Source organism: Dama dama, chromosome 5, assembly GCF_033118175.1.
Source record: "Dama dama isolate Ldn47 chromosome 5, ASM3311817v1, whole genome shotgun sequence".
NCBI classification, from domain to species: domain Eukaryota; kingdom Metazoa; phylum Chordata; class Mammalia; order Artiodactyla; family Cervidae; genus Dama; species Dama dama.
In genome coordinates this window covers 107475169-107500394 of record NC_083685.1, presented here as the reverse complement: position 1 = coordinate 107500394, position 25226 = coordinate 107475169, and the positions used below count along the sequence as shown (strand labels likewise).

Below are 25226 nucleotides of genomic sequence, written 5' to 3'. Positions count from 1 at the left end.
TTTATTAATCTGGAGCGATTCAGCCTTGCTGGCCCTTTGGAGAAACTTGGTCCGGACTTGGTCCGTTTCTCCTGAGGTGAGGCGTGAGGTGAGCCTGGCCTCACGCTGTGTGTGCGGCCCAGACAGAACGGGCAGGGATGCAGCGAGGTTTCGTGGGCGCTCCCAGCGGTGCGGGATCCAGCCCCAGGGGCGTTGGATGCTGCAGTTTCTGATGGCTTAAAAAAAAAAAAAAAAAAAGGTTTGAAAATATAAAAAGGAAGAAGGTGGGGTGGGTAGGAAGAGAAAGGAAGGGAGGAGGGTGTCCCGGTATGCTGCTCTGGTTCTGGGAGGCGGATGCCTCAGTCGAGCGTGGCTGCTGGAGAAGCAGAGCGAGAAAAGGAAGGAAGGCGGCGAGCCACCACCTCGGCGCTGGGCGAAGGTAGCCAAGTCTCAGAAACGGAGAGGCAGGGAAGAGCATCTCCCTTCTCCTTCTCCCCCCCACCAGAGTACGAGAAAAATAAAAATATAAGCCAGTTTAGCAGCTTGGTATTGCACTTCTACCCTTGCGCGCGCGCGCGCACACACACACACACTCACACACACACAAGAGAGAACATGCAAAAACAAAGCGGGAGGTGCGGGGGTTGGGGTGGGAAAAAGTCAACAGCCCAAGCGCATCTCTCCAGCGTGGCCTGGGCGCGAGGGTCTCCGGGGCCCGCAGCCTCGTAACGCGAAGGGAGGGGGTTTCTCTCGGCTCCCCTCCCTCGTTTCCCTTTCCTCCAATCGCGCGCAGCCGCCTCCCTCACCCCCTGCGCCCCTGGGCCGAGGGACTGCACCACCTGCCTCCAGCCTCCGCCCCCTCCTCTGCGCGGCCGGGCCTGGCGGGCGCTAGAGCCGGTAAACCGGCTCCCCCCGCAAATCTGCAAGGCGCTGGGAGCAAATGAGGAGCGCGGGTCGGGCCAGTCTCGGGTTCTCGCTTGTAAACTTTATTGTAACTCTTCCGCCCTTTTCAGGCGCAGACAACAGAACAAAGTATAGAGGAACAACAAAATATATAATTAGCCCTCCCTCCCCCCAATAAAGCAATTCACGGATACAGGATACATTCTCTTCACAGTAAACCTAAGAACACTTTTAACAATTGCCCACAGCGCGCATGCTAACTAAAGTAACCTCTTTTGAGAAACACTTAAGACGAAATTGTCAAACCAAAGCGGCGGGCGGGGGGAGGGGGGGCGTGGAGGAAAAGAGAGAAGCCAGAGAGAAAGCCAGCGAGCTGGGAAGGACAGCGGGGAGGGGGGTGGGTGGGAGGGGAAATGAGGACGAGGCGAGAGAGAGAGAGAAAGAGAGAGAAAAGAGAGGGAGGGAGACAGAATTACGGCGTGAATAGGCAGTTTCATGTTGTTGGGAGAACTTAGCAGAAATCGGTACCTCGGTCATTACAAAGAAGCACGTTCAAAGGAAAAAAAGACCATTGCACAAGGAGGCTTTTTACACGGGGCGGGGGCGTGGGGGGGGGTGCTCAGCCAGGCCGCAGCCGCTCACCCTCGCAGGGCGAGGGAGTCCATGCTTAAAATCCTTTTCTTTCCCCCTGGCCCCCAAGAGAAGGGAAGGAGATCCACGGTAGCTCACACACAGAAGCTATTACGAGATACTACCACTAGCGGGGACTGGCGCGGCGGGGACGCTGCGGTGGGAGGCCAGGCTCCGGGCCCCGCTCGCGGGGCCAGAGCTCTCTCGGGCGGGGGCGGGCGACGGTGGCGCGGTCCGGGGACCGGCGGCCCAGGGGGGCCGCGGCCCTGGCAGTCCCAGCTGGAGCCTACTTCTTGTCGCCCTTCTGCGCGTCGCCCTCGTCCGCCGCCTCCGGGGCCCGCTCCAGCTTCTGTTTCTCCAGCTCCTCCTGCTCGCATTTGCTGCTGGGGAACTTGTCTTTGTTGTTCTCTTTTTTCCACTTCATCCTCCGGTTCTGGAACCAGATTTTGACCTGTCTCTCTGTCAGTCCCAGCGCATGCGATACCTCGATCCGCCGCTTGCGAGTCAGATAGGGATTAAATAGGAACTCCTTCTCCAGCTCCAGGGTCTGGTAGCGGCTGTAGGTCTGTCGGCCTCGCCTGCGTCCGGCGGCTGCTGGGAATAGGGGAAAGGGCGAGACAGAGGGGAGGGGAGGGTGGGGGAGGGGGCAGAGACGGAGAAGGTTGGAAGATTCGTGAACCAGCCGAGGAGACCAGTATAATAAGGGCAAGGGACCTTCTACCCCGCGCAGGGGCGGGGGCGCTGGGAGGCCGCGGTCAGTGGAGGGGGGGGTGAGGGGGATCAGCCACCACTGAATCTAAGGGAGCCAGAAAGGGGTCCCCCCTCCCCTGGTAACCAGCTCCAGAGAGTTGGGCGGGGGTGGTTGAATCTATTAAAAGTGCCATAAACTTTAGAAGGAAGGATGTGAAGGAGGGGGGAAAATAAGAATAAAAATAGCCGGGATGGGGACGAATGGACCCACCTTGAAAAGCCCCCAGAGCCTCTGCCCCAGAAGAAAAGTTTCTTCAGGGTAATTAAACTATAAAGCAATTGAGAAGTGCAAAAGTTGAGCGCCCCCACTCCCACCACCCTTTCTCCACTACCCCCCATAAAACAGTAAAAGGGGAAAAAAGGAGGGGAAGAAGAAAAGTCGGGCAGGGTGAGGGGTTTATGGATTCAGGAAATGTCGCTTAGCGACCTCCTTCAAGGGAAACAAAAAGAAGAAAAGGAAGGGAAGGGAGGAAGGAAGGAACGAAGGGGGAGGCTATCTGAAACGGAGCGAGCACGTCTTCCAGGAGCTGGGGACACCGCTGCCCGGCCTGCCCGGCCCCCTGCCCGGCCTGGGCCCCGGGTCTCCCTTCCTCCCCCGCCCCCCGCCGGCCCCCGCCGCGAGCTCACCTTGCGGGCGCATCCAGGGGAAGAGCTGTGTGGGCGACGGGCTCTGCTCGGACCCCTCGGCCTCTTCTCCCAGGCCGCTGGCGGCGGCGAGCTTGCAGTCGGCGTACTGCACCAGGTCTGGATCCTGCGCGCCGAACAGGCTTTGCCGCTGCAGCGGGTCGTAGCCGTAGAAGTTGCCCGGGTCCCCGTGGCAGGCCACCGCGCACGGGTTCTGCTGGTAGGGAGCCGTGGACAGCGAAGACGGCCCGTGGTAGAACTCCTGGATTTGCGACGGGTGCTGGAAGCTACCGCCGCTGCTGGGACCGTACACCACGGTGGGTCGGCCGCCCAGGTCCTGGGCGAAGCCGCAGTCATAATAATTGGGGCGCAGGGACTCCCCGGTTTTGTATTTGGAGAACAGTGAGTTGACGAAATAAGAGCTCATTTTATTGAATTTTGAGGCGGCGGCGGCGGCGGCGGCTGTAGTTGGGGGCTGTTGGGGAGGGGGTGGGGAGGGGGAAAGGGAGGGAGAGAGAGAGAAAAAAACGCGGATTCGCCGGCTCCTAGTCACCCTCGCCAGGAAAGGAGACGGGAAGGGAGGAGGTGGGGGAAAGAAAAGAAAGAAAAGGCGAAGAAGATCTCGAAGCCACCACACTTTTTGTGATTTCCAGGAATAGAAAAGGACAGCGAAGCCTCCAAAAGTCTAAGCCTGCATGGCAGCCGCGGCTCGCTCGCCCTCCCCCCACCCCCCACCCCCCACACAAAAATATACCGCCACTTAAAGAGGTCCTCGCTTTACATTTCGAAGAAGGGATGCCAGTTCATAAACAGTTTTCGGTGATTTACTTCCCTGCAAATGAGTTGTTTCATATTTTGCACTGTCTTTTCATGATCATTTGCATCCATTAGAGACCCCGCATCCTATTGGCTTCTCCGTACTCCTCCCGGACAGAACGCAGAGCGAGGGTGAGAGCGAGAGAGAGAGAGCGAGAGCAGAGAGCGCCAGGGAGTGAGGAGAGAGCGGAAAAAAAAAGGAGGGGAAGGGAAAAAAAAAAAAAAAAAAAACACCCAGGGAGAGAGAGGGGGAGAGGGGGAGAGAGGGGGGAAGGAGAGGGGGGAGAGAGAATGAATACGGATTAAATCTGTTTAACTACCTACATTAATGAGATATCTCTTGCCTCACAACAAATCAAATACCTTCGCAGACCACCCCCAAAGACTGATGTGGGGGAGTCACGGAAAAAACACGCACACACATACACAACGCGCCAGGCGTAGGCACGCTGTTAATTTCGCGATTTTAACGAGGCAGTTGGAGTCTTTTTAAATGTCAGGGTCGCTTCGGAAAAATGTAAAAGAACACGGTTTAATTGCGCCGAGTTTTAAAAGGTCCTATAAATGTAATTGGTATTTTAATACAAGTTATCAAATCATACAGCTTCCTCTCCTAAACATATTTTCAAACAAACGAGGTAGTCATATTTAAAGCTTTAATGATCAATTTCCTTATTATTGATAAAGGTTTAACTATCGTGTGGAGGGAATTGGCTGGGTAACCGGCCCCCAAAAAAACGGCTGTAAACTCTTTAACAAACTATAAAACGCAATAAAGCCGAGTCTGTTGTTGTTTATGCCGCAGCGCATAAAAGCTGTTAGCATTTTACGAGTTCTTTCCTCTACAGCTATAAAACTGCAGCTTCGATCGCCCCCGCCGCCCGACTGCAGCACGGTGGGGGTGACAAAGCCGAAATGAGAATGATTATGAGTTTTTTTTCGGCGCAAACGGTGACTTTTCGGAGATTTTCCACCTCCTTCAGCTGTGGGAGCACCTGCCCCCACTCTCTCTCTGAAGCCCCCAAAGTAGCCCTCTCTGCCCCACCCAGGCCACTCACCAACTTTCCTTCATTAAACAAACAAGGTTTTTCTTTGGAGAAGGGATCCAGGAGGGCTTGAGGAGGCATCCGGAGGAAGAGCTGAAACTTTCTGGTTAATGGGCAGTGGAGAAATCCTGAACAAAGCTCACCCCACAACTCATTCTGCAGTTTAAGACAACCTTGGGTGGCCTGGGAAGGGGGTGCTAGAATGAGGAGGGGGTCTCTAGAAGGCACTGGGGCCCAGTAAGCAAGCCTTTAGGAGACCAACTCTGTGTGATGGGAGAGGGGCCTGATGCCACCAGCAGGATACCACCAACTGGGCTGCCCTAGTCCTGCGCCCAGGCCTTGGGACCCAGTAACCATGCCCAACTGGCTCCCAACCTTCTCAGGCCGGTTCACTACACCTTCCACATCACCACTAGGTGAGAGGGCCCCACCAGGCCCGTCAGCACATCGGAGCCAGGGAAGAGCAACTGAGGCTGCCGTCCGGGAGTCTGGCCTTGATGCCTGCCCTCCTGTGCCTTGCTTCCTCTGCCCTGGGCAGTGACTGCAGAGGGTGTGTGGGGAGGGGCACCTTTTAGCCTTCACTGTCCTTTCAGCCACTGGTCCTGCCTCACCTGACCTTGGGGTGGAGGGATTTGGATACAGCAAGGCCAGAGCCCCTCATGTTCTCTCCTTTCCCCTTGGGCGCCTCTAGTTAAACCTAGCTCTCCCTCCAGATCTAAGGACCTAGGGCCTGAAACACAGAATGCAGAACCCAGCTGACTGGATGCCACCCTGCCTTGCCAGTTGCCTTTGCCAGCCTACTGGGCCTAGTGACAGTGATGGCCAAGTTTTAGAAGGCCCCAAACTGAGGATTCGAACCAATGGCTTCCTGAAGAGTCTCCTTGACCAAGGAAAGGAAAGAAGGGAGACAGAGAGAAAGACATTTTCTAGCAACAAAGGTGGAGGCTTTACAAATACATTCAGTCTATTGTTTATTCATGAGAGAGTGGCTTGCTTTTGGAGGGGTCTTTTGGGGGGTTCCACTCATCCCCCCCCTTTGTAAAAATGAAACCTATTGCCTCTTCTAAGGGGAAGGTACCAGTGGAGCCACTTGATCCTTCAAAAGCGAATCTGAAGGCTGGAGAGGGGCTGATAGGGAAAGGGAGAAAGGAGAAAAGGAGAGGAGCAAACCAGGGTCTTGAATGTTCAGCGCCAGGCTGAGGAGGGTGGTGAGGCAGCAGGAGGCAGAGTTAAGTTGTTGCCGAAGCGAACATTTTTATCAAGTGCAGGGGATTTTATGGTCATGATTTGAGGACTCACCGGTGAGGTAGAAATTCAATGGCTTGTTCTAAATCATCCCTACACCGTGCCAGAAATTCCTGATGGAAGGAAAATGTTTCTATTATAAGAAAAAACAAGAAAGAGCGAGGAGATAATTTATAAACACCCAACGGAGCGCAGATTTATTAGAGAAACTCAAGTTGAGAAACTCCGCTTTCTGCTTCGCACCCGGTCCAGGGGGAGGAGAGGCGAGGCTGCAGAGTGGCTAATTTTAAGGAGAAGGGGGGCATCTATTTCTCGCGCAGGTTTGTCCGAAATGGGGAGCAAGGATCGGGCCGGGCCCGGTGGGGAGGAAATGGGAGATTTGGAATCTAAGGGGCTATATGGGCAGGAGCTGACAGCGCCGCGCGGGTCACCAAAGGAAAAACGCCTGGAGTCCAGGCCTCCAGCTGCTAACTTGAGAAGGGACCGGTGCTCTCCAGGTCTGCCTGGGGCCGGGGCCAGGGCGCACGGAGCCAGAGCTCTCACCTGGAAACCACCGGACGCGGAGAGAACCCGAGCCCCTGCTTCCTGCACTGCGCCTGTCCCCACAGCCATGCAGAAAACGCACTCTTTTCTGGCGGCCCAACTTGGCCCAGAACTACTCTGGAAATACCCGAGCCTTTCGCACCTCGCCGTCCTGGGGAGCCTCTGCCCCAGCCTGGGTCGCCCGGCGCCGCCCCGCCCAGCCCCGGCCACATACAAAGGCTCTGGAGCCTCGGTCCTTGCCGAGCCGCAACGCCGGCTCTGGGCACCTCCGAATCCCCGCCAAAGCCACGGATCCGTTCCCCCCATAATGCCCCTATCCCCAACCCAGCCTGGCTCACCCGGTTCCCTCTCCCGCCGATCTTGCAGCAGCCTGGGACGGCTTCCTCTCCATCCGACCTGCTTCTGCCGGCTCGCCCCTCTCACCTGACCTGCTCACCCGCATCCGCAGGCATTCCTCTCGCCCCCATCCTGGAAAATCTCATTTTTCTGAACCAATCCTCCTCTTTTATTTGGATCCACTGGTCCAATAATTACTATTATTCCCCATTTTCATGCATTTGTGATCCCACGGAACATAGAAACTGGGTGAGAAGCCCTGAGCCCTCCTTCTGGGGGAAATCCGGAAAAAAAAAAAAAAAAAAAAGATCATTTGAGGAGAGGAGGTCAATCAACATCACTATATCTGAAATCTATAAAATGGGGGAAACGGCCATAATGAACCCTATTTTTATTCTGGTCAAATAATTCATGACTTTTGGTAGCTCTCAATTCATAGATTTCAGGGCCGACCGAGGTGCGAGGTGCAGCCGCGGCGCCCGAAGCCGCCGCACCGGGGAGTTTCACGTGGAGCAAGGATGCCATCTAGCGGCCGTGTTGAGGAAAGGCGCCGCCGCCGACGCTCCCTCCTGCCTCTCCGAGAGCCAAGCCACCGCGCCAACAACCCCGAGAAACTTTGAATATTAGCCTAAAAGGGGAGGAAAACGAGAGTGGGCGAACGGGAAGGCGTCGGAAATCAGGAAATGGTTCATGAAATTGTGCAGTTACGTTAAAGATTTAAAAAAGAGAGAGAGAGGAAAAAGAGAGAGAGAGGATGGGAAGGGGAAAAGAAGCCAGCTTTTCTCTCTCTCACCCCCCACCTCAAGCCCTTAATTTCGGGCGGAGATGGCCGAGCAGTGCGCCTTGTACGGCCCCTAAAAGAGGGAGCCGAACACTTTTCAAACCCAACACGATTGTTGCAAATTCTGAGGGAAAACAATTGGGCTTTCTTTGGGGGGGGAGAGGAGGCCCGAGAGGGTGGGACAAGACTGTAAAAGGATCAAGAGGCTGCTCGCGCCCAGACGTCTGGCCCCGCCGGACCTGCGTGTGTGTGTGTGTGTGTGTGTGTGTGTGTGTTTGTGCGTGCCCGCGCGTGTGCAGGGGGCTTCTCTTTATGACGCCCGATGGAGGGGGGGGGGCGCTTACGAAGAACAAAGACTAGGGTCTCAATTGCGTTCTGTGAAGCGTTTGTGACAACAAAGTGTTCTTCCCTCGCCCCTCCCTCCTCGCCCCTCTTTGCCCCCTGGGGCCCCCCGGAAACCCCGCGCTCCGCGCTCCGGGCGGGCGTGGGTGGGGGCGGCCGAGCCCACCCATTCGCCCGCCAGGCCCGGAGCACAGGCCCAGCTGTGGCTCTCTCAGCTCCGGAAAGTTTCCCCTCACTGTTTGCTTTGCTGCTGTTTAGTTTCTTAACCTTCAGAAATTTATACGCTATAAACTTTTATAGCGGTCATATTCTTTTATTGCCGCGCACACGGCATTGAATTCCTCTCCCGGCTTCTCTCTGGCTCGCACTCTCCCGGTCCCCCTCTCTGAATCTCTCTCTTTTATTACGGCAGATTTCCCCATCTCCGGCTTCCGAGCCTCTGCATCTTCGCCTTTGTTTGTCTTTAAAGAAGCCACCCGGGGTTGGGGACCCAGACGCCGCCGCCGGCGGAGGCTTCCCGGGGCGACCTCGCCCCCACTACCCGGCAGCACTCCGTTCAGTTCCTGCCTCACTTTTTGCGTTTCCTTTTGGCGGAATCTGGCCTTCTCGGCTCCGTCTCAGCTCAGGCTGGCTCCCGGGAGCCCAGGATGGGGAGGGAGCCTAGTCTACGCAAGCTCTAAAGGCAGATTCACTTGATATACCGACTGGAACCCGAGGAGGAGGAGGCGGGTTGGGGCCCCGGCGTACCAGGAGCTTCGCCTTCTCCTGCCTCCGGCTGTCTCTCCGATCGTGCGTTCGCTGGAGAGGGGTAGGCCTGGCCTTTTCGCTTCCAGGCCGCTTTCACAAGGGCCAGGCTTTGTCCCCACCTCTATCCCAACCTCAGGGTCTCCGCGGACTGCAGCGCCGCTGGGTGGGCCCGGTGGGAGGCTCCGGTAGGAGTCCGGCGCCCTAGAGCCAGCCCGGCAGAAGCGGAATCCCAGCGCCTGGATGAGAACCGCCTGGCTGCCGACAACAGCGCTCCTCATCTGAGGCTCTGGTGGTGGACTCCGCAGTCTGAGAGGGACAGAAAGGTGCCTTTTGAAACTGAATTTAGTTTTGGGGTCCGATTGGGGATGGGATTCCCACCCCCTGCCCCGCCTCAACCATTTCTGTTCGACACACAACCGTCTCTCCCAGCCTGTAGGAGCTGCCTCCCCAGACCCCACTCCCACCAAACTCCACCCGCGTTACACCAAGGCTGCTACCCCGAGACTCAGATTGGAGCCTCAGACTCCAGGTGGGGATTGAAAACCTGGGGTTCACTCTTTTTGAGGGCTGGAAGCAGCCTGGCCTTGCAGAGGCCTCTATTTGCATCCTGTCCCTCTGCTGCAGGGAATAGCAGAAAGAAGTTACTGCTCTCTTCACTTGCGTAACATTTTCAAGTGGCCAAACCAAGGTGCCTTTCTCAGCCAGCTGAGAGAGGACCTGCTTCCAGGTGTGGCAGGGCAACCTTGCCTTTCCTCTGGCTCTGGAGGTGGTGGGGAAGTCTCCAGTGTAACTTAAGAGGAAGGTCTCATTGCTCCCTGCAGACCCAGACCCCATCTCTAATCTTTCTTTCCTTTTCTTCCCCTCCAGTCTCCCAGCCCTCCTGTTGGAAGGTTCTTCTCAGTTGAAGCAGAGGTCTTGGGTCCAGACCAGCTCTCAGCTCCTGCAGGAAGCTCACCCTACAAGGTCTAAGGAGAAATCTCTTGGGCACAGGACTTTCTCTTTTTTTCCAAGCCACCCTCTTGAAACTAGCACCTCTACTTCTGGCCAGGTGAGGAGAGCCCACACAGAATGACACACGAGAGGCTTATTGTCTAGAGTGATATATATTTTTTGTTCTTTTTCTGGGTTTTTTTTTCTTCCAAAACAATCAGAGCTCTAAGCCCCTCACCCTCCCCACTCCCACCCACAACCCTCCCTTGTAAGCGACAACTGAAAACAGGCGAGACAATCACCCCCAAAGAAATCACAAGACACAGCACAATTTCACGACTGCCACCGACGAAGCAAAAAAAGTTCTACTGGAATGTCCCCTTGCAGGGTCGGGAGAAGCAGGAGCCAGAGTCTATGAATTGAGGGGGGGGGGGCGTGGAAAGGTGGGGGAGCAGGGGGAGGAAAGGAAGCAGAGAGGAAGCCCTAGTCTAATGCTTAGGTGCGATTTCGGCCTCTTTCCTTAGCAAGCGGGACTGCTCCCCAGAAGCGTGCGCGCGCAGGTCGCCATCCAGGCGGGTCTCTGCGCTTCTGCGCTGAAGCGGCAGCTGCCAAGCCCGAGGCTCCTCCGCAGGGCTCGGACTGGGCAGGACTGGAGGAGTAAGTCAAGCTCCCGTGAGCCCAGAGTTTTTGCTCCTCCCTGTCTTCCACGACTTGCTCTGGAGAGGAGCCCGGGAATCGATGCACGATAAATTCTCCATCGGGTTCTCCTGACCTGGCTTTCCCGCCTAAGGAGGAGGAGAGCTAGCAGAGGATGCAGGGTGGAGGGGGGGTTTCTACAAGGGCGACTTGACTCGCTGGTGCAAGGTGGACTGGCCGAACAGAGTTGATTTCAGAGCTGGGGAGGATGCAGAAGAATGCAGCAGGGCCGGTGTCAAGCAAGAGAAGCCACAGTCTCTGTCAAGCAGGGCACAGATGAACGGGAGGATGACACTGTCAAGGCTTATGACCCACGATCTGACCTCCTTTTGTTGGAAGGATAGGAAAACAACATGCAGAATTAAACATTTCCTGCAGCAAAACGTGTGTATGTGGACTACTTTCATAAAACCTAAGAGACTCTCATAAGACCACCGCTGCCTTTCCTTGCCCTTTGTAGCCCACCAGCTGGGGAACTGAGTTTATCCCATTTGGCCTTGAGTCCATGCCTGGGCATAGTTAAGGATTCCGTGGGGGTGGTGTTGTGATGCTGGGCCCCTTGAACTGCAGCGCCTCATTCAGGAATGTCTCAAGACATCTCCTTGGTGTGTATTGCATTAGGGGTAGACCCTGGACTTTCCTGACAGTCGAGGGGCTATTCTGCCAGATGTGGGGTGTGATAACACTTGGGGTGTCACTTTGAGTGTTGACTGTGGGCTTTTCCCATTGTTACTGTGCACTCCAGGCTTCATGCAGGCGGGCATCTGTTGGGCTGTGTGCAGTTGGAGTGTCCCCGGGTGACTTTGGGATAGGTGTGTGGGAAGGAACAGGCAGGTTGGAAGTGAGGAACTGGGGTTGCCCAGAAAAATTAGGAGGGTTACTAGGGACTCTACTAGGGGTTGTCTTTCCTTGTGGCCCATCACCTTCTTAGGAATCAACTACATCTACCTTCTAAATCAATAAAAACTCCTCCTGAAATCCAGGGAGAAGAGAAGGACAGGTGAGGGGAAAGGAAAGGAGAGAGCCTCTAGATACAGAAAAGGACTTTGAAGAGAAAGATCCCCTTCCCCATTCACTTGAATACATCCCAGACAGCACTGGCTCTGCAGCCATCACTTATAAATAAGTGTGAGATGGAGAAGGGGTGGGGTGGGCTAGGGGAATCTTTACTCTTTGCCCTGTTCCTTATTCATTTTCTTCATTTTCATCCGCCGGTTCTGAAACCAGATTTTGACTTGTCTCTCACTCAGATTGAGGAGTCTGGCCACTTCGTGCCTACGGTCCCTGGTGAGGTACATATTGAACAGAAACTCCTTCTCTAGCTCCAGCGTCTGGTATTTGGTGTAGGGACAGCGCTTTTTCCGGGAAGAGCGAGCGTGCAGCCAGTTGGCGGAGGGGTTGGCTGAAAGAGAAGCAGCGATAGAATCAAAGAAAAGAAAGGGGGTGAAGGGCCCCTGTGTTCTCCTTCCAAGAGGGTGCCCCTTTGGTCTCCACTCCCCATTTTTATTAGAGAAAGGGCCATCTGGGCCTTCAGCTCCCAGAAAGGGTCTCAGAGATGGGCCGGGAGTTGCTATAGATACCTCCAGGTGAGAGAGTTTTGGACAGGATAGAGCCAAACCTGTGCCAGTCATCCCACAACTTCCAAAGCTTTGCTGCCCCAGGCCCTCTCTGAGTCTCTTTCTCGGCTTGGGTCAGAACTGGTTAGGGTTCAGGTCAGAGCCCAGCCTGGCTAAAACCCCCTCCCCCACCAGCTCTACAAGACTAACCAGGTGGCTAGCTGACAAGAATACTGGCTCTAAGTCTGAGAGGTAAGAGAAAGTCCGAGCTGGGGGAGAGGAGAGTGGCTTCTGCTCAGCCAAACTGAGGGACCTCCTGGCCCTCCAGTCCAGTTGAGTGCTCCCTCCTGTCTTGATCACAAGCTTGGGTCTCTTGGCCACATGGCAGCAGGCATATGTATCTATGTGATATCTGCCACCCACCCCCCCCCAACACCACACACCACAAATATGGTTTGCATTTAGAGACGCAAACATTCAGCACACTCCAATTCACATGCAACCCAATTACAACCATTTATCACCTCCAGCCTGTGGACAAGAGAGCGCTGGGGGCTCACAGATAACTTATGATTGCAATAGTCTCGTTTCCGCTCCTGCTCATCTCGCAGTTTGGTTAAAGCAAGTTCAGGGAAATTGGGAAGCAAGATTGCTCCAGTCCCAAGGTGGGGAGCCATGGATCATGTGGGGGTAACAGAAGTCCATCACAGCACACCTAAATCCAACTGGCTCCACCCGGTGAGAGGGGACAGAGAAAGGGGTGATTGAGGGGAAGTGGGGGATAAACAGGAAACAAAAATATATACAGGCTTCTCTTCTCCTTACCCCTGAACTCAGAAAAGTTGCCAAATAAAGCAGAGTTTAATTAAAAATAGCAGCCACCCTCTGCTAGATTCCTTCACCCCAAATGAAAAGCATTGAATATTTTTTTAGAGTTATACTAATCTGGTTCATCCTACACTAAGTACCCTGTCTTACCAATTTGCAGTGCTATTTCCTTAATGTGATTGCCTGGGATGGGACCCGCAGCCACATTAAATATGAAAGAGGAAAAAAAAAAAAACTGTTAATAATTGATCCTAGCCAAACTGCTGCCTTGCAATAATGGACCTTCCAGGCAGGGTTTGGGGGCCTGGGGTGGGGGGGGGGATCTGCTTGGGTGTGAGCAGGGAGGCTTTGGGAAGAGCCGTGTGTTACCCAAAGGTCAGCTCTTGTGATCCTACCTGGCAGGTTGGAAGAGGTGACCTGAAGGAGTAGGGCAGCTCTCTTTCCTCCAGCAGGCAATACACCCCCAAAGGACCCTTGGGCCACTCTGATAGTGGGAAAATGCGGCAGGGCAAGCAGAGACTTAAAAAATCTGACCCTCACTCTTGAAAAAGAGTAAGGGGTGAGGACTTGTCCCCACCAGCCTGCAGGTTATTGTTTGGGGCCTAAGAGCTCCGACCAACTTGCCCTTCTCAGCCTTAAAAAACGAAAAATCCGAGACTTTTTCTGATCCCGTTAGGGAGCAGCACCTCCTGGAAATTAGTCAGACTGGGGTTCCTGGAGCGGGTGCATTTGGAGGGGTGGGAGACGGTGAAAAACTACCTTCCGAGGATAAAGTTCTCCGCCTCTCCGCAAGCCTCTCTTCCCCCCACCCTTCCTCTCCCCAGGGTCCTTTCGGGATCTCTCTCCACGCCGCGGGTCGGCCCTGAAGTTCGGAAGCGATTCCTCGACTCCCCGCGAGGCGGACAGCTCCGGCTGGGGCTAGGGAGCCCTGCGGAGAGCAGCGGGAACCGCAGGAAAGGAAGCGGCAACTCGGGCGAGGATGCCAAAGGAGGGGAGGGGGCGACCGGAGGGAAGGCTCCTGGGGAGGGGCCGGCGCATCCCGGGAGGGGGCTCAGTCTCTGGGTCCTGGGCTTCCCCCGCCCCTCCCGGCGCCGGCTGCGGACCCTGAGCGGCTACTGAGAGAGATCTGCTAGGAACAATCCTCCGCCAAGCTGTTGCATCGCAAATAAAATCCTAATGAGCCCCCTCCCACTTCCCCTTGGCCGGCTTTTACGGTGTGCGCGTGGCGCGGGGAGCCCTGCCAGCCGTACAGGGCCCGGCTTCCCGGCGCGCTCCCGCCCTGGCCCGCGCGGCTCTCGGCCTCGCCGGCTGCCTCTCCGGCCCCGCCAGCTCCTCTCCCAGCCGGCGGTCGTCGGCCTCTTCCCAGGCTTTCAGCCCGGGCCTCCGAGGGCGTGGGGGAAGGGAGGCCGAGAGAGCGGCGAGCTGGTCCCAGCGCCCCGGGTTCCCGCTGGACTTGACGGAGTGGGGAGGCGCGCCTCCGGCGGCCTCAGCCTCCCTTTCTGGGGCACACAGCTGCCTCCCTTCCTTCCTCCGTCTTCCCTCCGCCCTCGCCTGCTCTCCGGCCATCGCCGCGGTTTCCCTTCACATTGTCCGCAGTTTATTGCCTCTCCCCTCCCCTCCCCCTCGCCTGGCCTTCGGCCTGGGTATTTCCTCACTTTTTATAACTTACTTTGATCCGGCCTCTCTTTGTCCTCGCTTCCTTCGCAAATTTTATTGTCCCCGTAGCCGGGCCTTTGATTAGACAGGACGGCCTCCCTGCCCGCCGAAGTTTCCAAACTGTACTCGGGCGTGCCCTGCTTCAGGAGCTCCCCAGGCGCGCCCAGCAGCGGCTCCGCCTTCACAGCCGCCTGGCCCTGCCCCGGAGCAGCTTCGCCGCGCGGCGCCGGCTCCAGCCAGGTGCGGAGGTACCTGCTCTCGGCCGGCGGGACGCCCTGGGGCTGGATGTAGGGGTGGTAGACGGACGGCAGGCTTCCGGACGCGTGCGGGCTCAGCGGCGCCCAGGACGCGCCGAACACCGGCGCTTTGGGCTGGAAGCTGCACGAGGGGAACTCCAGGTGCTCCGCGTGGCCCGGCTGCCGGGGGCTCGCGTACTGGCCGGAAGGAAACTTGGCTGGAGGCGCGTCCTCACTCTCGTGACTTATGATCGAGTCGACATAATAGCTGCTAAGCGTCCCAGAAATGGACATTCTCAGACATTATCCGGGCGCTCGCAGGGGGAAGGGAAACGCTCGCGCGCGGCGCTCAAGCCGGGAGAGGTGGCACCCGGACCGGTGTGAGGGCTTTCGGACGCGACCCCCCCCAGCCCCCCACCCTCCCACCCCCACCCCCTGCTCAACTTCTCAGCCAACAAAGTACAGTGGAGCAGCCCGGCTCAGCGCTCCTTGCAAAATGATTGGTCAAAGTTTTTCCGACTGCCTGATAAAGCGTCAGCTCCGACATAAATCAATCGGGCGAGGGGGCTGCGCTCTCGCTGTCATACGTCCGCACCGCATTCCATATCGAGGATGGATTGTTTTATGCTGATGCAATGTGCTATCACGTCAGGGCTCCGGCGGCCACGTAACCTCAGCCCAAGCTGCCGGCCGCCCGCCCCCCACGCCCCCACCCCCGCTTTTGCAGGAAGGGGGGCAGTTCTCGACGTGGGGCGGCGGGGGCGGAGGAGAGGCGGAGGGAAAGCAGCGGGCTGCCTCGGGAGGGACGCTGGCTGTGGAGCCCTCTCCCCAGGCGGGTCCGAGAGGCAGCGCCGGACACAAGGAGGGAGAGAGCCCCTGCCAGGGGAGCGGCCCGAGAGGCCCGGGGCATAATTAAAGAAAGAGGAGGTGGTCCCGGCCCCTTCACAAACACACCTCCACTCCACCCCGCCGGCCCTCGTTTCCTTTTCTCAGTCCCTTGACGCAATATGTTTATTAAACAATAGCGCGGCAGCAAGCCACTGGAGATGAACGAAAGGGGATGGGGCGAAGTTGGGATTTTATAGGAGGGGACTCTGTAACTAGTTTGGGAGGTTTGTAGGCCTGGGACTTTCTCCTGACCCCTCAGTAGCTGAGGGAGGAGAGAAGGGAATAAAAGGGCCTGAGTGTCCAAAGATCCTGTCCTAAAATCTAGCTGTCTTGAAATTAGAGCCCGTATGAGGTTAAAGTGATTCATTAGGCAGGCCCTGGAAAGTTGAGCCTCCTAAAGAGTCTAGTACAACTAGTCAAAGCTTTAAATTTCTTGGGCCTCTCTCTGGCCTTGGTCAGAGGTGCACAGCTATTTCTCCTTTCCCCCACTGAATAACAGACCCTTAACATTGCCCAGGGGTAGCCGAACGAGAGAAAGGGTTAAGGGAAGTTCCCTAAGGCGTCAGCAAAGCAGAGCTGTGAGAAGGGGTCCAGAGTTATCTCCCCTTCCACTCAGTGGGGGAAGGAGGTGAGTCCCGCGAGTTTCCGCCTCTCCTGACCGCTCTTCCCCAGCATTGCCCGCTCCGAGGGATTTCCAAACACGCTGTATTGGGCACCAGCATAGACTGGGAACCTGCGGGGTCAGTCTCCCGCCCTCCCGCCGCTTTTCCTCCTGCAGATCCTTGCAAGGAGCTACCAACGAGCCCACTTGATTGGTATCTACTCCGCGGCCCTGCGCCGGGGCTCCCCCGGGGGGCCCCGGCCGGCTTCCTGGCCCATCTCCAGCCGTCGCTCCTCCGGCTTCTGTCCTCGGAGCTGTTGCTTCTGGTGGTGTGGGCGCTCAGGGAGGGGCGGCCCCTGGACAGACCCGCTTCTCTCCGGTCGGGTTTCAGGCAGGCTGGGGCCGATTTTCTTAGCAGTCTCCGACCCTGGGCTCTTGTAAGACAGGCTGTCCCAGTCCTGTCGTTTTAACATTCTAATTTGCGGTTTTATCTTTTTGGCCATGCACCCTTCTGCCATGCAGAAGGCTGCGGATCACCTCCACACACGCACAGACACACTCCCGCCCGCTTTTCTTTCCAAATGAAGCCATCTCGTGTCATTACGTGTGAAATACGAGGGCAAAGCGCCATATTTCTTCACATTATGGCGATTTCAAAATGATTTTTTAAAGATCAATGCCGGCGCCCAGCCGGCCCCCTCCTTTCCCACCCCAGCTCTCTGAGGGCGACAGCCCAGCAGATCCGGAACCAAACAGCGTGAAGATCTGCTTTTTCCATGGGACCCAAGTGGGAAAACAGAAATTCGATGCAAATTCTTCTAAGTAGCGTTTGGACGCTTGGGAAAGTCAAGGGAGCTCCCCAGACTCGCTAGCGGAAAAAGCTGGGCACCGGGCGAATGAATCACAGTTATGGAAAAGCACCTGTTCTCCATTTGCCAGACCTATGCCGTCTGCTGTTGGCTTTACCTGTAATACAGATATTCTTCAGAAAGAAAGAAAGAAAACACTCCTCTCCTACTATAAATAATGGTGTTATGAAGCATGGGGGGCTGAGTATATGACTTTCCGTAATATATAAATTAGGGCCCCAAAGGACATGAGGGCTGTGGCCAGGGACTTTTTTATTTATGGCAAAGCCACAGCGCACGGGGCTGTTCTTAAGACCCAGGCTGTGCAGACGCTGGGCTCCCGCCCTTCTGGTTGCCATTCTGTCTCTGGCTTTGCCGCTGCCTCTCTTTGTGACAAGAGAGAAGTTGAGAGAATCACTTAGTTTAGGGAAGAAGTTTCAGGAAGAACATTAGGCTCATGACCTGTGCCCTACAAGGGTGGAGTGTCCCAGCAGACAGGTTTGTGGACTGCTGTCTATCTGGTGAGTTGCCCCTAACCCCTGGTGGCTCTGGGGTGCTGGGTGAGGAGGGGACTCAGACCTCTTTTCTGGACCAAAACTTAGCTTTTGCTCACAAACAACCTGGAGGGTGGGAATAATTCCAAAATGACACGTTTTGGATGTCTTGTCATCTTCTCAGGAGAGGTGACTCTGGAGGGAAGAGAATGAACCAGCACTCAAGCCCTGGAGTCTGCACCCCAGCTCGTCTCCTCCAAGTGGGGATCCAGATACACCAAGCAGTAAGTCCCACATCAGCTAGGCTTTCTAGAAAGCACTGCTGCTCCAAATTGGAGCTCAATTTCGGCTCAGGCAAACGATTAAAGGGTCAGCTGAGAGGAAGCTCCTTGTCTGGGTGCTCTGAGGGCCTGTGAACCGCCCCCCAAAACCTTGTTTTCTCTCCCAGACAATGATACCCACCATGAAGGAGAGAAGCAAATAGGATTGCGGCCCTTGGAGCCCAGCTTCTAGTGCTGCTTAAGAGAGGGTTGCTTGAGTGGGGGTCACTTCGCCCTGAGAGACCAAAATGCTCCCCACCTCCCCCCAACCCTAAAGAGAGAGAAGGAAAACCCTCTCGAAGCCTCTTGCCATTCCCTGCACCGGAGCTGCGCCTGAACACAGCTGGGGCCAGTAGCTGATAGTTCCGGGGAAGGGCAGGCAGGGAAGAGCTGCAGCTTCTGCCCACAGTGGGGCCCAGAGCAGCCAAGAACCAAGAAGGAAGCCGAGGTGAGAAGATGAGAGGTCAGCCCTGGCCAGGACCAGCCGGTGAGTGCCTGTGGTTTAAGGGCTGTTTTAGAAGGGCCCTTCACTCTGAGAGAGAGAAAATCTAGACAGAGGGAAGGAAATAAAAGCAAGGAGAAAAACAAACAAAAAAAGAAAAACAGTAAGTGAAAAAGGGAGAAAGTTTTTTAATCAACAAGCTAAGCTGAAATCTATGCATGTGTATTTGAATAGATGTGTTTCCTGTACTATATTTCAAATCAATATTTCCATATGGGGAACCCAGCGTGCAAATGTGCTGTGTTCTATGCTGTGTACAGAATATGCAATAAATAAATCTGCCCAACTATAATACTAAATGTGCTTGGGCATTTGTATATAAGATCTAATGGTGCACATGTAAATGTGTATATGAGATGGGTTTACAATTCTGCTCACATAAAAAGATCTATAACCCCAAAGCTTGTGTGTACATTTTCATAACCATCACACACTTATAGATAGGGCAAAAGCTTGCATATCTGTGTACTTGAATTGTGGCTATAAAACATTAGCTGATTCAGAAGCTTTACTATATTCAAGCAAAATATCCACAAACACACGTGACCTAAGTCTGGATTCTTTTACAACTCCATTCTAAAATATTTCTCTGAGAGGTGAAGGAAATGCCTCAAACTGGCCCAGGGCAGGTTGTGAAATTTTGTGACTTTTTTGTCTGACCATGAAACCCTTTACTGCATCCCTTACCCAAAAGCCACAGGGAGAGTATACATCCTGTGATGCTTATTTCATGGTCGTGATGGACACAGGGATGAAGGCACAGTTCCTTGTGCACAAGTATGTCTCACACAAGTGTGAATCTGACCAGTGGTCAGAGATGAGTTGAATGTGAAAGCTCTCAGGTAACTGTAGAGGTCACACAAAAGGACTGCTGTGTACAATGAAATTAGGAAAGTCCCCATAGCACCTGGAGTTTATTTTTTCTGAACCATGATCAGAGTCCAGCCCCACTGTTGGAAAGAATGAGGTGTGGGGACACTTGCTCCAGGGGGTGAAATCAAGAGTCCCCAGAACCTTCACTCTTTACATACAACAACCTCCAAAAGGAGCTGCATTCGATCTGCAAACATGGGTTCAACCCTTAGCGCTTCCACACCCTCCACGTGGGGATTTTAATTGTAAAGTAACGAAATCTTCTCCCTAACCTCCCTCCAGGTTGTCAGAGGTGAAAAGAAGGACAGACAAAGAGGTCAGTGGCCCAATCACATCCCGGGAATTTCTAACCAGCTACCAGGAATATGGGAGGCCATGGGGTGGCTGACTGTTTGGGAGCCCGTATCCAGGAGGCCAAACGGGGTGGGCGGCAGGCGGGGCGGAAAGGAGTTGAGCAGGTAGAAGGTTATTACGGAATTGCTTCCATAAAACCTGCGGCTGTTGTAAAACTCTCTGCTTTCCAAAGACTTTATTTCCTCCTTTCTCTCTAACATCCCCCTTTTTTCTTTTTACAGCACTGTTCCTGGGAGGGGGTGGCCAAGGGACACCAAGGGATGGAAGACAGTCAGGCTCTGAGTGGCTGGGCAGGTTCCTGAGAGGCTGAGAAGGAAGGTAAGGCAACAGGACGCTCCAGACCATCTTCACCCAGACCCGAGGATGAGGAAATGTCAGGACAGTGGGCTGCATTTCCTCCCAGGCTGAGGGTGGGTCTCCCAAGGACCTCCTCCACCCTAGCAGGGGCCCCTTATTCAGAGACACCCTTCGCCCTCCAAGTCAGCCCCGGCGCCAGAGCCCCATCCGGTCGGCCTCTTCCCCAGACCCCCTTCCGCCTTTCCTCTGCCTCAAGCAGGAGGAAAAAAGTTTGGGAACAAAAGTTAGCTTATGCTTTGGACGTCCCCCTCCTTCCACCAGTACTTGTAGTCACTCCTTTCCTGGGCAGAGAGCCAGCAGCCTGGAGAGGGCTGGGGTCAAAGAGGGTATCACAGCTTTGCCCCTGCCCCCTCCCCATCTCCTATCACTCCATCAGTCTGGGCTGAACTGTCCAACAGTCTGGGGTCCCCACTAGCCTGCAAAACAGGCCCCTCTGGGTGGGGGTGACCCTCCAGACTTGGGATACCCACAGCCCAGCCCAAGGATCTACAGGGGAACCCTGGCCACTCAGTAGGGAGAGGCCATCTGAGGGCCGGGGAAAAGGAGGACTGTTTTGGACCCACCTCTGTCTCACTAGGAGGAGGCTAGAAAGGACCCTGGGAGCCTGGAGGCTGAGGCTGCAAGAGATCTTGATGTTTCCCTTTCAGAATAGGATAGGCTGAGCCCTATTCAAGGACACCCGAAGCCTCCTGTGGAAGAGGAGCCCTGTCCACCTGGCAAAAGGTTACAGAGACCTCAAGGTCATCCTGTGTCTCTGCTGAAATCAAGTGCTTGCCCAGTTAGGGAGACTTTCTTTGGAAAGTCTGAATGTAGCCCAAGCAGTTAGCTTGAAGCCCTGACTCAGATCCTTTTGGCTCTGTAGAACAGCCCAGAAAGGTGCCTTTGGAGAGTGCAACACTCTTCAGTGCCCCTTCCCCTCCCAACACACGTGTAAACGAATACATAAATGGGAAGACACCCTAGGGCAGCCCAGATCTCCTCTCTGGGGAACATTATTGCTGCTCCTGGATTAGGGACCTCATACCTCTTCACGTGTTGCAAGGGTGAGACTAGTTCTGAGTCTGCTTCCCCGCCCACCCTCCACTCCTCCAGCTAAGCGAGGAGCAGTAACTGCCGTGAGTCGGGTGGTTTAATGTCGTTGTGTTCAGAAATCCAGGCCCAACAACATGAAACTACCTAATTCACTCAGCAGTTCCAGTTCACGCTCCAGGTCAAGGGCTCACTGGGGACAGGCCCCTGCAGCCATTTTTGTGGGCCCAAAGGGCTGGCCAGCTAACTTCCTTTTTCTCCACCTCTTCCCAAACAGAACACAGTTGCTAGTAAACAACAAGTCCAGAGAACTGGAGGCAGGACTCCAGGCAAAACCTCTGGAGCTAGTTCTGGCAGTTCAGATTCCAGGAACTTTTGTTCCCTCTCAGGAGCTCTAGTCAGAGGGGACTCTGGGCCCAGCCTGGGCAGGGTCATGCGGATATACCTGCTTGGTCACTGCCTCTCAGCCTCTCTCTGAAGCTGGAGGTCTCCACAGCCAAAAAGATTTCTCTCTCAACTTCAAACTGCTATCAAGGTATGTGTGTGGTCACCATCTGTCTAGCGCCTATCCTCCAGGGTCACCCAGGGCAGCTCTAAGAAGCCGAATCCTCAAGTCCTACGTCAGACCCCAACTTTGAAACGGGCACAGACAAGAGAGTGGAGAAAAACTGACAGTCGGAGCGGGAGCGGAAAAGCAGAGCGTGAGAAAGTCTCAGGAAGACTTGGGCGCAAACACAAGCCCAGGACTGAAAGGAAAGGCAAGAGGGTTGACCTGAGCAGCCTCCAGGAAGTTACCCTGCCCCGTCTCCGCAGAGGCAGAGCTGTCCCAGGTAAAACAACCCATTCTGAATTCACAGGTGAAACCGGGAACTTCGCTCCTTCCTTCTGGACCTTCAGCCTGGACCCTTCTCTCCCCGGCCCCCACCGATGTCCCCTGCTGCCACCTCCGCCCCTCCGGACCCCGCGCCCTCACAGGTGCCCGGGCGCACACGCCGCACCCGGCGGCGGCCGCGCGGCGGACTTACCTGGGCGGCAGCGGCGGCGGCGGGAGCGGCCGTCGGAAGCGGCGGCAGGCGCGGAGCCAGTGGTCCTGTCCCGCCCGGGCCGGCTCCCTCCCGGCCTCGTCCGAGAGGCCAGGGTCCCAGCGGCCACGTGTTAGACGGGAAAGTCCGAAGGGGCGCAGGAGTCTGCGGGGCCGCCCGCTCCCCCTCCCGGGTATAAATCTTGGGGACCGGAAATACAATAAAACTTCACCGTGTTGATGAACTTCAAACGGTTTACATCCCCTCCTGTCCTGAAAAGAAAGACGGCCGGGGGCGGGTTAAAGGAAGGGGAAACAAATTTACGAGCCGCGGAAGCACCCGCTCGGCCCCTTTCTTTCGCCGGGCGGCCGGTGTCCGCGTGGAGAGAAGCGGTCTGGCCTCGGACTTGGCCCGCGGTCCCCGCCGCCCGCTCGGCGCTCACGGGGTCTGGAAGCCGCCTCCCGCCGGAAAGCGCACCGAGGCCTCTGCTCGCCTCCCCGCTCCTGGCGAGCAGAGCTAGGCGCCGGGCCTCCTGGTTACGGCTCTGACAGCCAGCCACGGCCTGACCTCGGTTCTTTGCATCTTTGCGCCGAAAGCGGGTTTTTTTTTTTTTTTTTTTTTTCCTTTTTTCGCTCTAGCCGCCAGATCTTTGCCCTGCCCCTCCCTGTTTATTGCCAGGAACTTGCTGGAAAGGAGAAGAGAGTCAGAAGGTCTGAGGGGCTGAGTCGGGCAAGGGCACCCAGAGGAGAAACCGAGGGGCCGGTCTTCGCCGGAGTGGCAGTGACGGCCAGCGGCTAATAGTGTCCCAAATCGTCTCCTCTCTGCTTTCCTAAAATACTCAAAATCAAACGAAAATGACCACTACCCAGCCTGCCACTAATCCTCTCCATAGTTCTTTTCTGCCCTGGGCCATTTTTTTTGTTTTGTTTTGTTTTTTACACACTTTGTGGAATCCGGATTTGGAATGGCAGTTCCGCCATATGAACCAAAACTGAGAAAAATCCCTTTCGCCTTGGGCTCCAGATAACTGGGAGTGAAGTTACTGATTTCTTGCTCACTTTGTCTGATGAAGGGGTCTGGTTAGGTGCGCTTCAGGGTGGGAGAGCAAAGGAATTCCAGCGTGCCTCACAGTTATTCACAAAACAAAACAGGAGAGAACCACCAAGGATTCGGGTCTAACAGGCTCTGGAGAGGTTTGTGTACAGGATTGAGGCCGGCTGCAGACGCAGGTGGGGTATGGTGCACTGACACTCACCTTTTCGCACAGACACACAGGTGTGACCCTGCATGAACTCCACTACCTACCCCTCCAGGTAAAGGCCCCAAAGCATTACTGGGGATTTTAAAAAATGGATTAAAAGTGGCATGGACAGGGAAAATATGAGGTCGTGGCTTAGTTTCCAAATTTTCTGAAAGGCCAACTCTACTTCAGGCAGTCCCACTCTGCCTCAGCTGGCAAGGGGTGGGGAATGCCCTCTGGCCCCTTCCCCCTCACCAAGAGAGAGGAAGCTGGGAGCTCATTAACAGCTGGAAGACAGGAAGTAACTTGTTTCTATCCCAACATTCATATTCCAGGATATGCATGGGGCGGCCCCTCCAGCATGTGCCCCACTTCCCTCTTTTCACTCTTCGTCTTGCTGTACATTTTTTTTTTTTTTTTAACAAAACAGTCACTCCTTCTATTAGAGAGGATTTGCCTCTGAGAGTTATTAGTGACAGAAAAAGGGCAGACCTGAGGGGCGGCAGTTTCCACACCATTCTAGAGTGTTGCTGCCCACCCCTGCCCTCCTAGGTTGTGGGGGTGAGGAGGGTAGAGACAGGTCAGTGTGCTGGCTCCCTGCCCATTGCTGACCTCAGTCTTTGTGGAATCTGGAAAAACGGAAGAGACCACAGCCTTAGAATGACATACCTGAGCACACACTAATTTTGCACACACTTTTCGGGGGCTTTCTGGTTTCCCTTTACCCCATCCCAGGAACCCAGGCCGTGGATTTCAGTTTAAAAATTAAACTCTGCGTGGGGCCTCCAGCACCTAAAACCATAGATGCTGGGCAGCCTTTTTCATCCCAAGGTCACCTGGCTCCAGAGTCACCTTTCAAATGCTCACCACAGATACCCAGCAACAGGGGAGCTGGTGCCAACAAGCAACCTCCTGAATGTCTCTCACACACTAGTTGATAGTCACTGGTGAGTAGAGGCCACTTGGGCAATGTTTCTTTCCACCCTCAAAAGTTTTCCAAAAGCACATCCATTTCCAAGTTACTCTGAAAATTGAAAATGTAGATGATCAAGCTGTTAGATTTGGGGGAGGCTTTTTCCTACTCCAGTCCCCCCTGGAAAATAAAGCAGAGTTCTAGCATAGTTGGTGGAGAGTGGACAATTTGGATGGCGAGATGAGACAATGTAGACGAGATGCCCAACACCGGATCCTCAAAGGAACAGAAATTGAGACACCACCGCCCCCTCCCATTTAGTGAGAATTACAAGAATAAATATTTTGAGGCCTTCCAGGTCCGTGTCCTTTCCTAGGGTTCATTAAGCGGGGGCTGTCTCAGACAAGTCAAAGGTGCCAGAGGCCGTGCTCCTGAAACCCCAGCTGAATTCGCTCCCTGCCCACCCCAATTTCTGGATCGGCTGCGGAAGCAGCTCTGAAGTCGCTGGCCGATGGGGCTGTGGCCGCTGCCGACCTCTAGGCGGCGGCCTGGCGTTGAGTCTGCGCTGAAGAAGATCCTCCTCCGGTAGCTTTGTGTCCCGCGCCGGGTTGAAGGGGCCTGCAGACGCACTGGGCTTGGCCTGGAGCTGGCCGCCGGCGTGTCGCCTTTGGCGCCCTCTGCCAAGCAAAAGAAACACGATTAAACGAGTGAGGGCTGGGAAAGGAATCCACAGCTAATCATGGCTCCATCCGCTCCCAACCCCCTGCCCCATCCCCGACTCTAGGGAGCCTTCCACAGCCCAAATCTCCTTTGATCTCTCCGGAAGCCGGCTCAGGGGCAGCGCCAGAAGCTTTAACCCCTCCCATAACTTGCAAAAGAAGTCACTGAGGCCCGTAGAAATTAAGTGGTTAACCCCAAATCAGAGCAGCTATTTAGAATGGCGAAGGAGGTTTGAAGGACATGTCCTCTACTCCGAATGTAATGTTTTTATTCCAAATTATCATGGCCCCAGCAAAAATCTCTTTCTTGTAAGCAAAGTTCATCTCCAGAATAACAGACTGGACGTTGTCTATATTGGAAGCTTGGTATTTCCTGGATTTAAGATTTGGGGGGGGGGAGATTTGGGGGGACACAGAGGGAA

At 55.1% G+C, this 25226-nt stretch overlaps 2 protein-coding genes and 2 long non-coding RNA genes across 8 annotated transcripts; 2 read left to right on the top strand and 2 right to left on the bottom strand.

Moving 5' to 3' along the window:
- Nucleotides 1–951: 951 nt before the first annotated feature.
- On the bottom strand, nucleotides 952–14465 carry HOXB8 (homeobox B8). 4 transcript variants are annotated; one of them, XM_061143812.1, is made up of 4 exons: nucleotides 14422–14465; nucleotides 3641–3809; nucleotides 2890–3361; nucleotides 952–2106 (listed from the first exon to the last, which is right to left on the bottom strand). In XM_061143812.1, exons 3-4 carry the CDS (start codon nucleotides 3311–3313, stop codon nucleotides 1799–1801), a joined length of 732 nt encoding a protein of 243 aa, XP_060999795.1. In that variant the 5' UTR covers nucleotides 3314–3361; nucleotides 3641–3809; nucleotides 14422–14465; the 3' UTR covers nucleotides 952–1798. The 4 variants fall into 4 exon arrangements, with proteins under 4 accessions (XP_060999795.1, XP_060999794.1, XP_060999797.1 ...); XM_061143811.1 differs by having other exon boundaries at nucleotides 2890–3809; XM_061143814.1 differs by having other exon boundaries at nucleotides 952–2103; nucleotides 2890–3809.
- Nucleotides 8363–10331, top strand: LOC133057368 (uncharacterized). 2 transcript variants are annotated; one of them, XR_009693007.1, is made up of 4 exons: nucleotides 8363–9065; nucleotides 9172–9271; nucleotides 9610–9790; nucleotides 10197–10331. It is a non-coding gene; the product is annotated as an uncharacterized LOC133057368 (long non-coding RNA). The 2 variants fall into 2 exon arrangements; XR_009693008.1 differs by lacking the exon at nucleotides 9172–9271.
- Nucleotides 11523–15024, bottom strand: HOXB9 (homeobox B9). The gene is made up of 2 exons (XM_061143810.1): nucleotides 14422–15024; nucleotides 11523–11770 (listed from the first exon to the last, which is right to left on the bottom strand). Exons 1-2 carry the CDS (start codon nucleotides 14936–14938, stop codon nucleotides 11535–11537), a joined length of 753 nt encoding a protein of 250 aa, XP_060999793.1. The 5' UTR covers nucleotides 14939–15024; the 3' UTR covers nucleotides 11523–11534.
- A 2590-nt stretch (nucleotides 15025–17614) lies between these two features.
- On the top strand, nucleotides 17615–21896 carry LOC133057369 (uncharacterized). Its single transcript, XR_009693009.1, has 3 exons — nucleotides 17615–19842; nucleotides 20529–21445; nucleotides 21768–21896. It is a non-coding gene; the product is annotated as an uncharacterized LOC133057369 (long non-coding RNA).
- The last annotated feature ends 3330 nt before the right edge of the window (nucleotides 21897–25226 follow it).

Bases quoted from the DNA above. Each gene is read 5' to 3' on its own strand.
- HOXB8 (XM_061143811.1), bottom strand. From the start codon at position 3,313: ATGAGCTCTTATTTCGTCAACTCACTGTTCTCCAAATACAAAACCGGG. The intron at 2,107-2,889 runs GTGAGCTCGCGG...CCCTATTCCCAG, and splicing joins CCCCTGGATGCGCCCGCAAG to CAGCCGCCGGACGCAGGCGA.
- HOXB9 (XM_061143810.1), bottom strand. From the start codon at position 14,938: ATGTCCATTTCTGGGACGCTTAGCAGCTATTATGTCGACTCGATCATA. The intron at 11,771-14,421 runs GTAAGTTATAAA...CTTCTCTTTCAG, and splicing joins CAAAGAGAGGCCGGATCAAA to CCAACCCCTCCGCCAACTGG.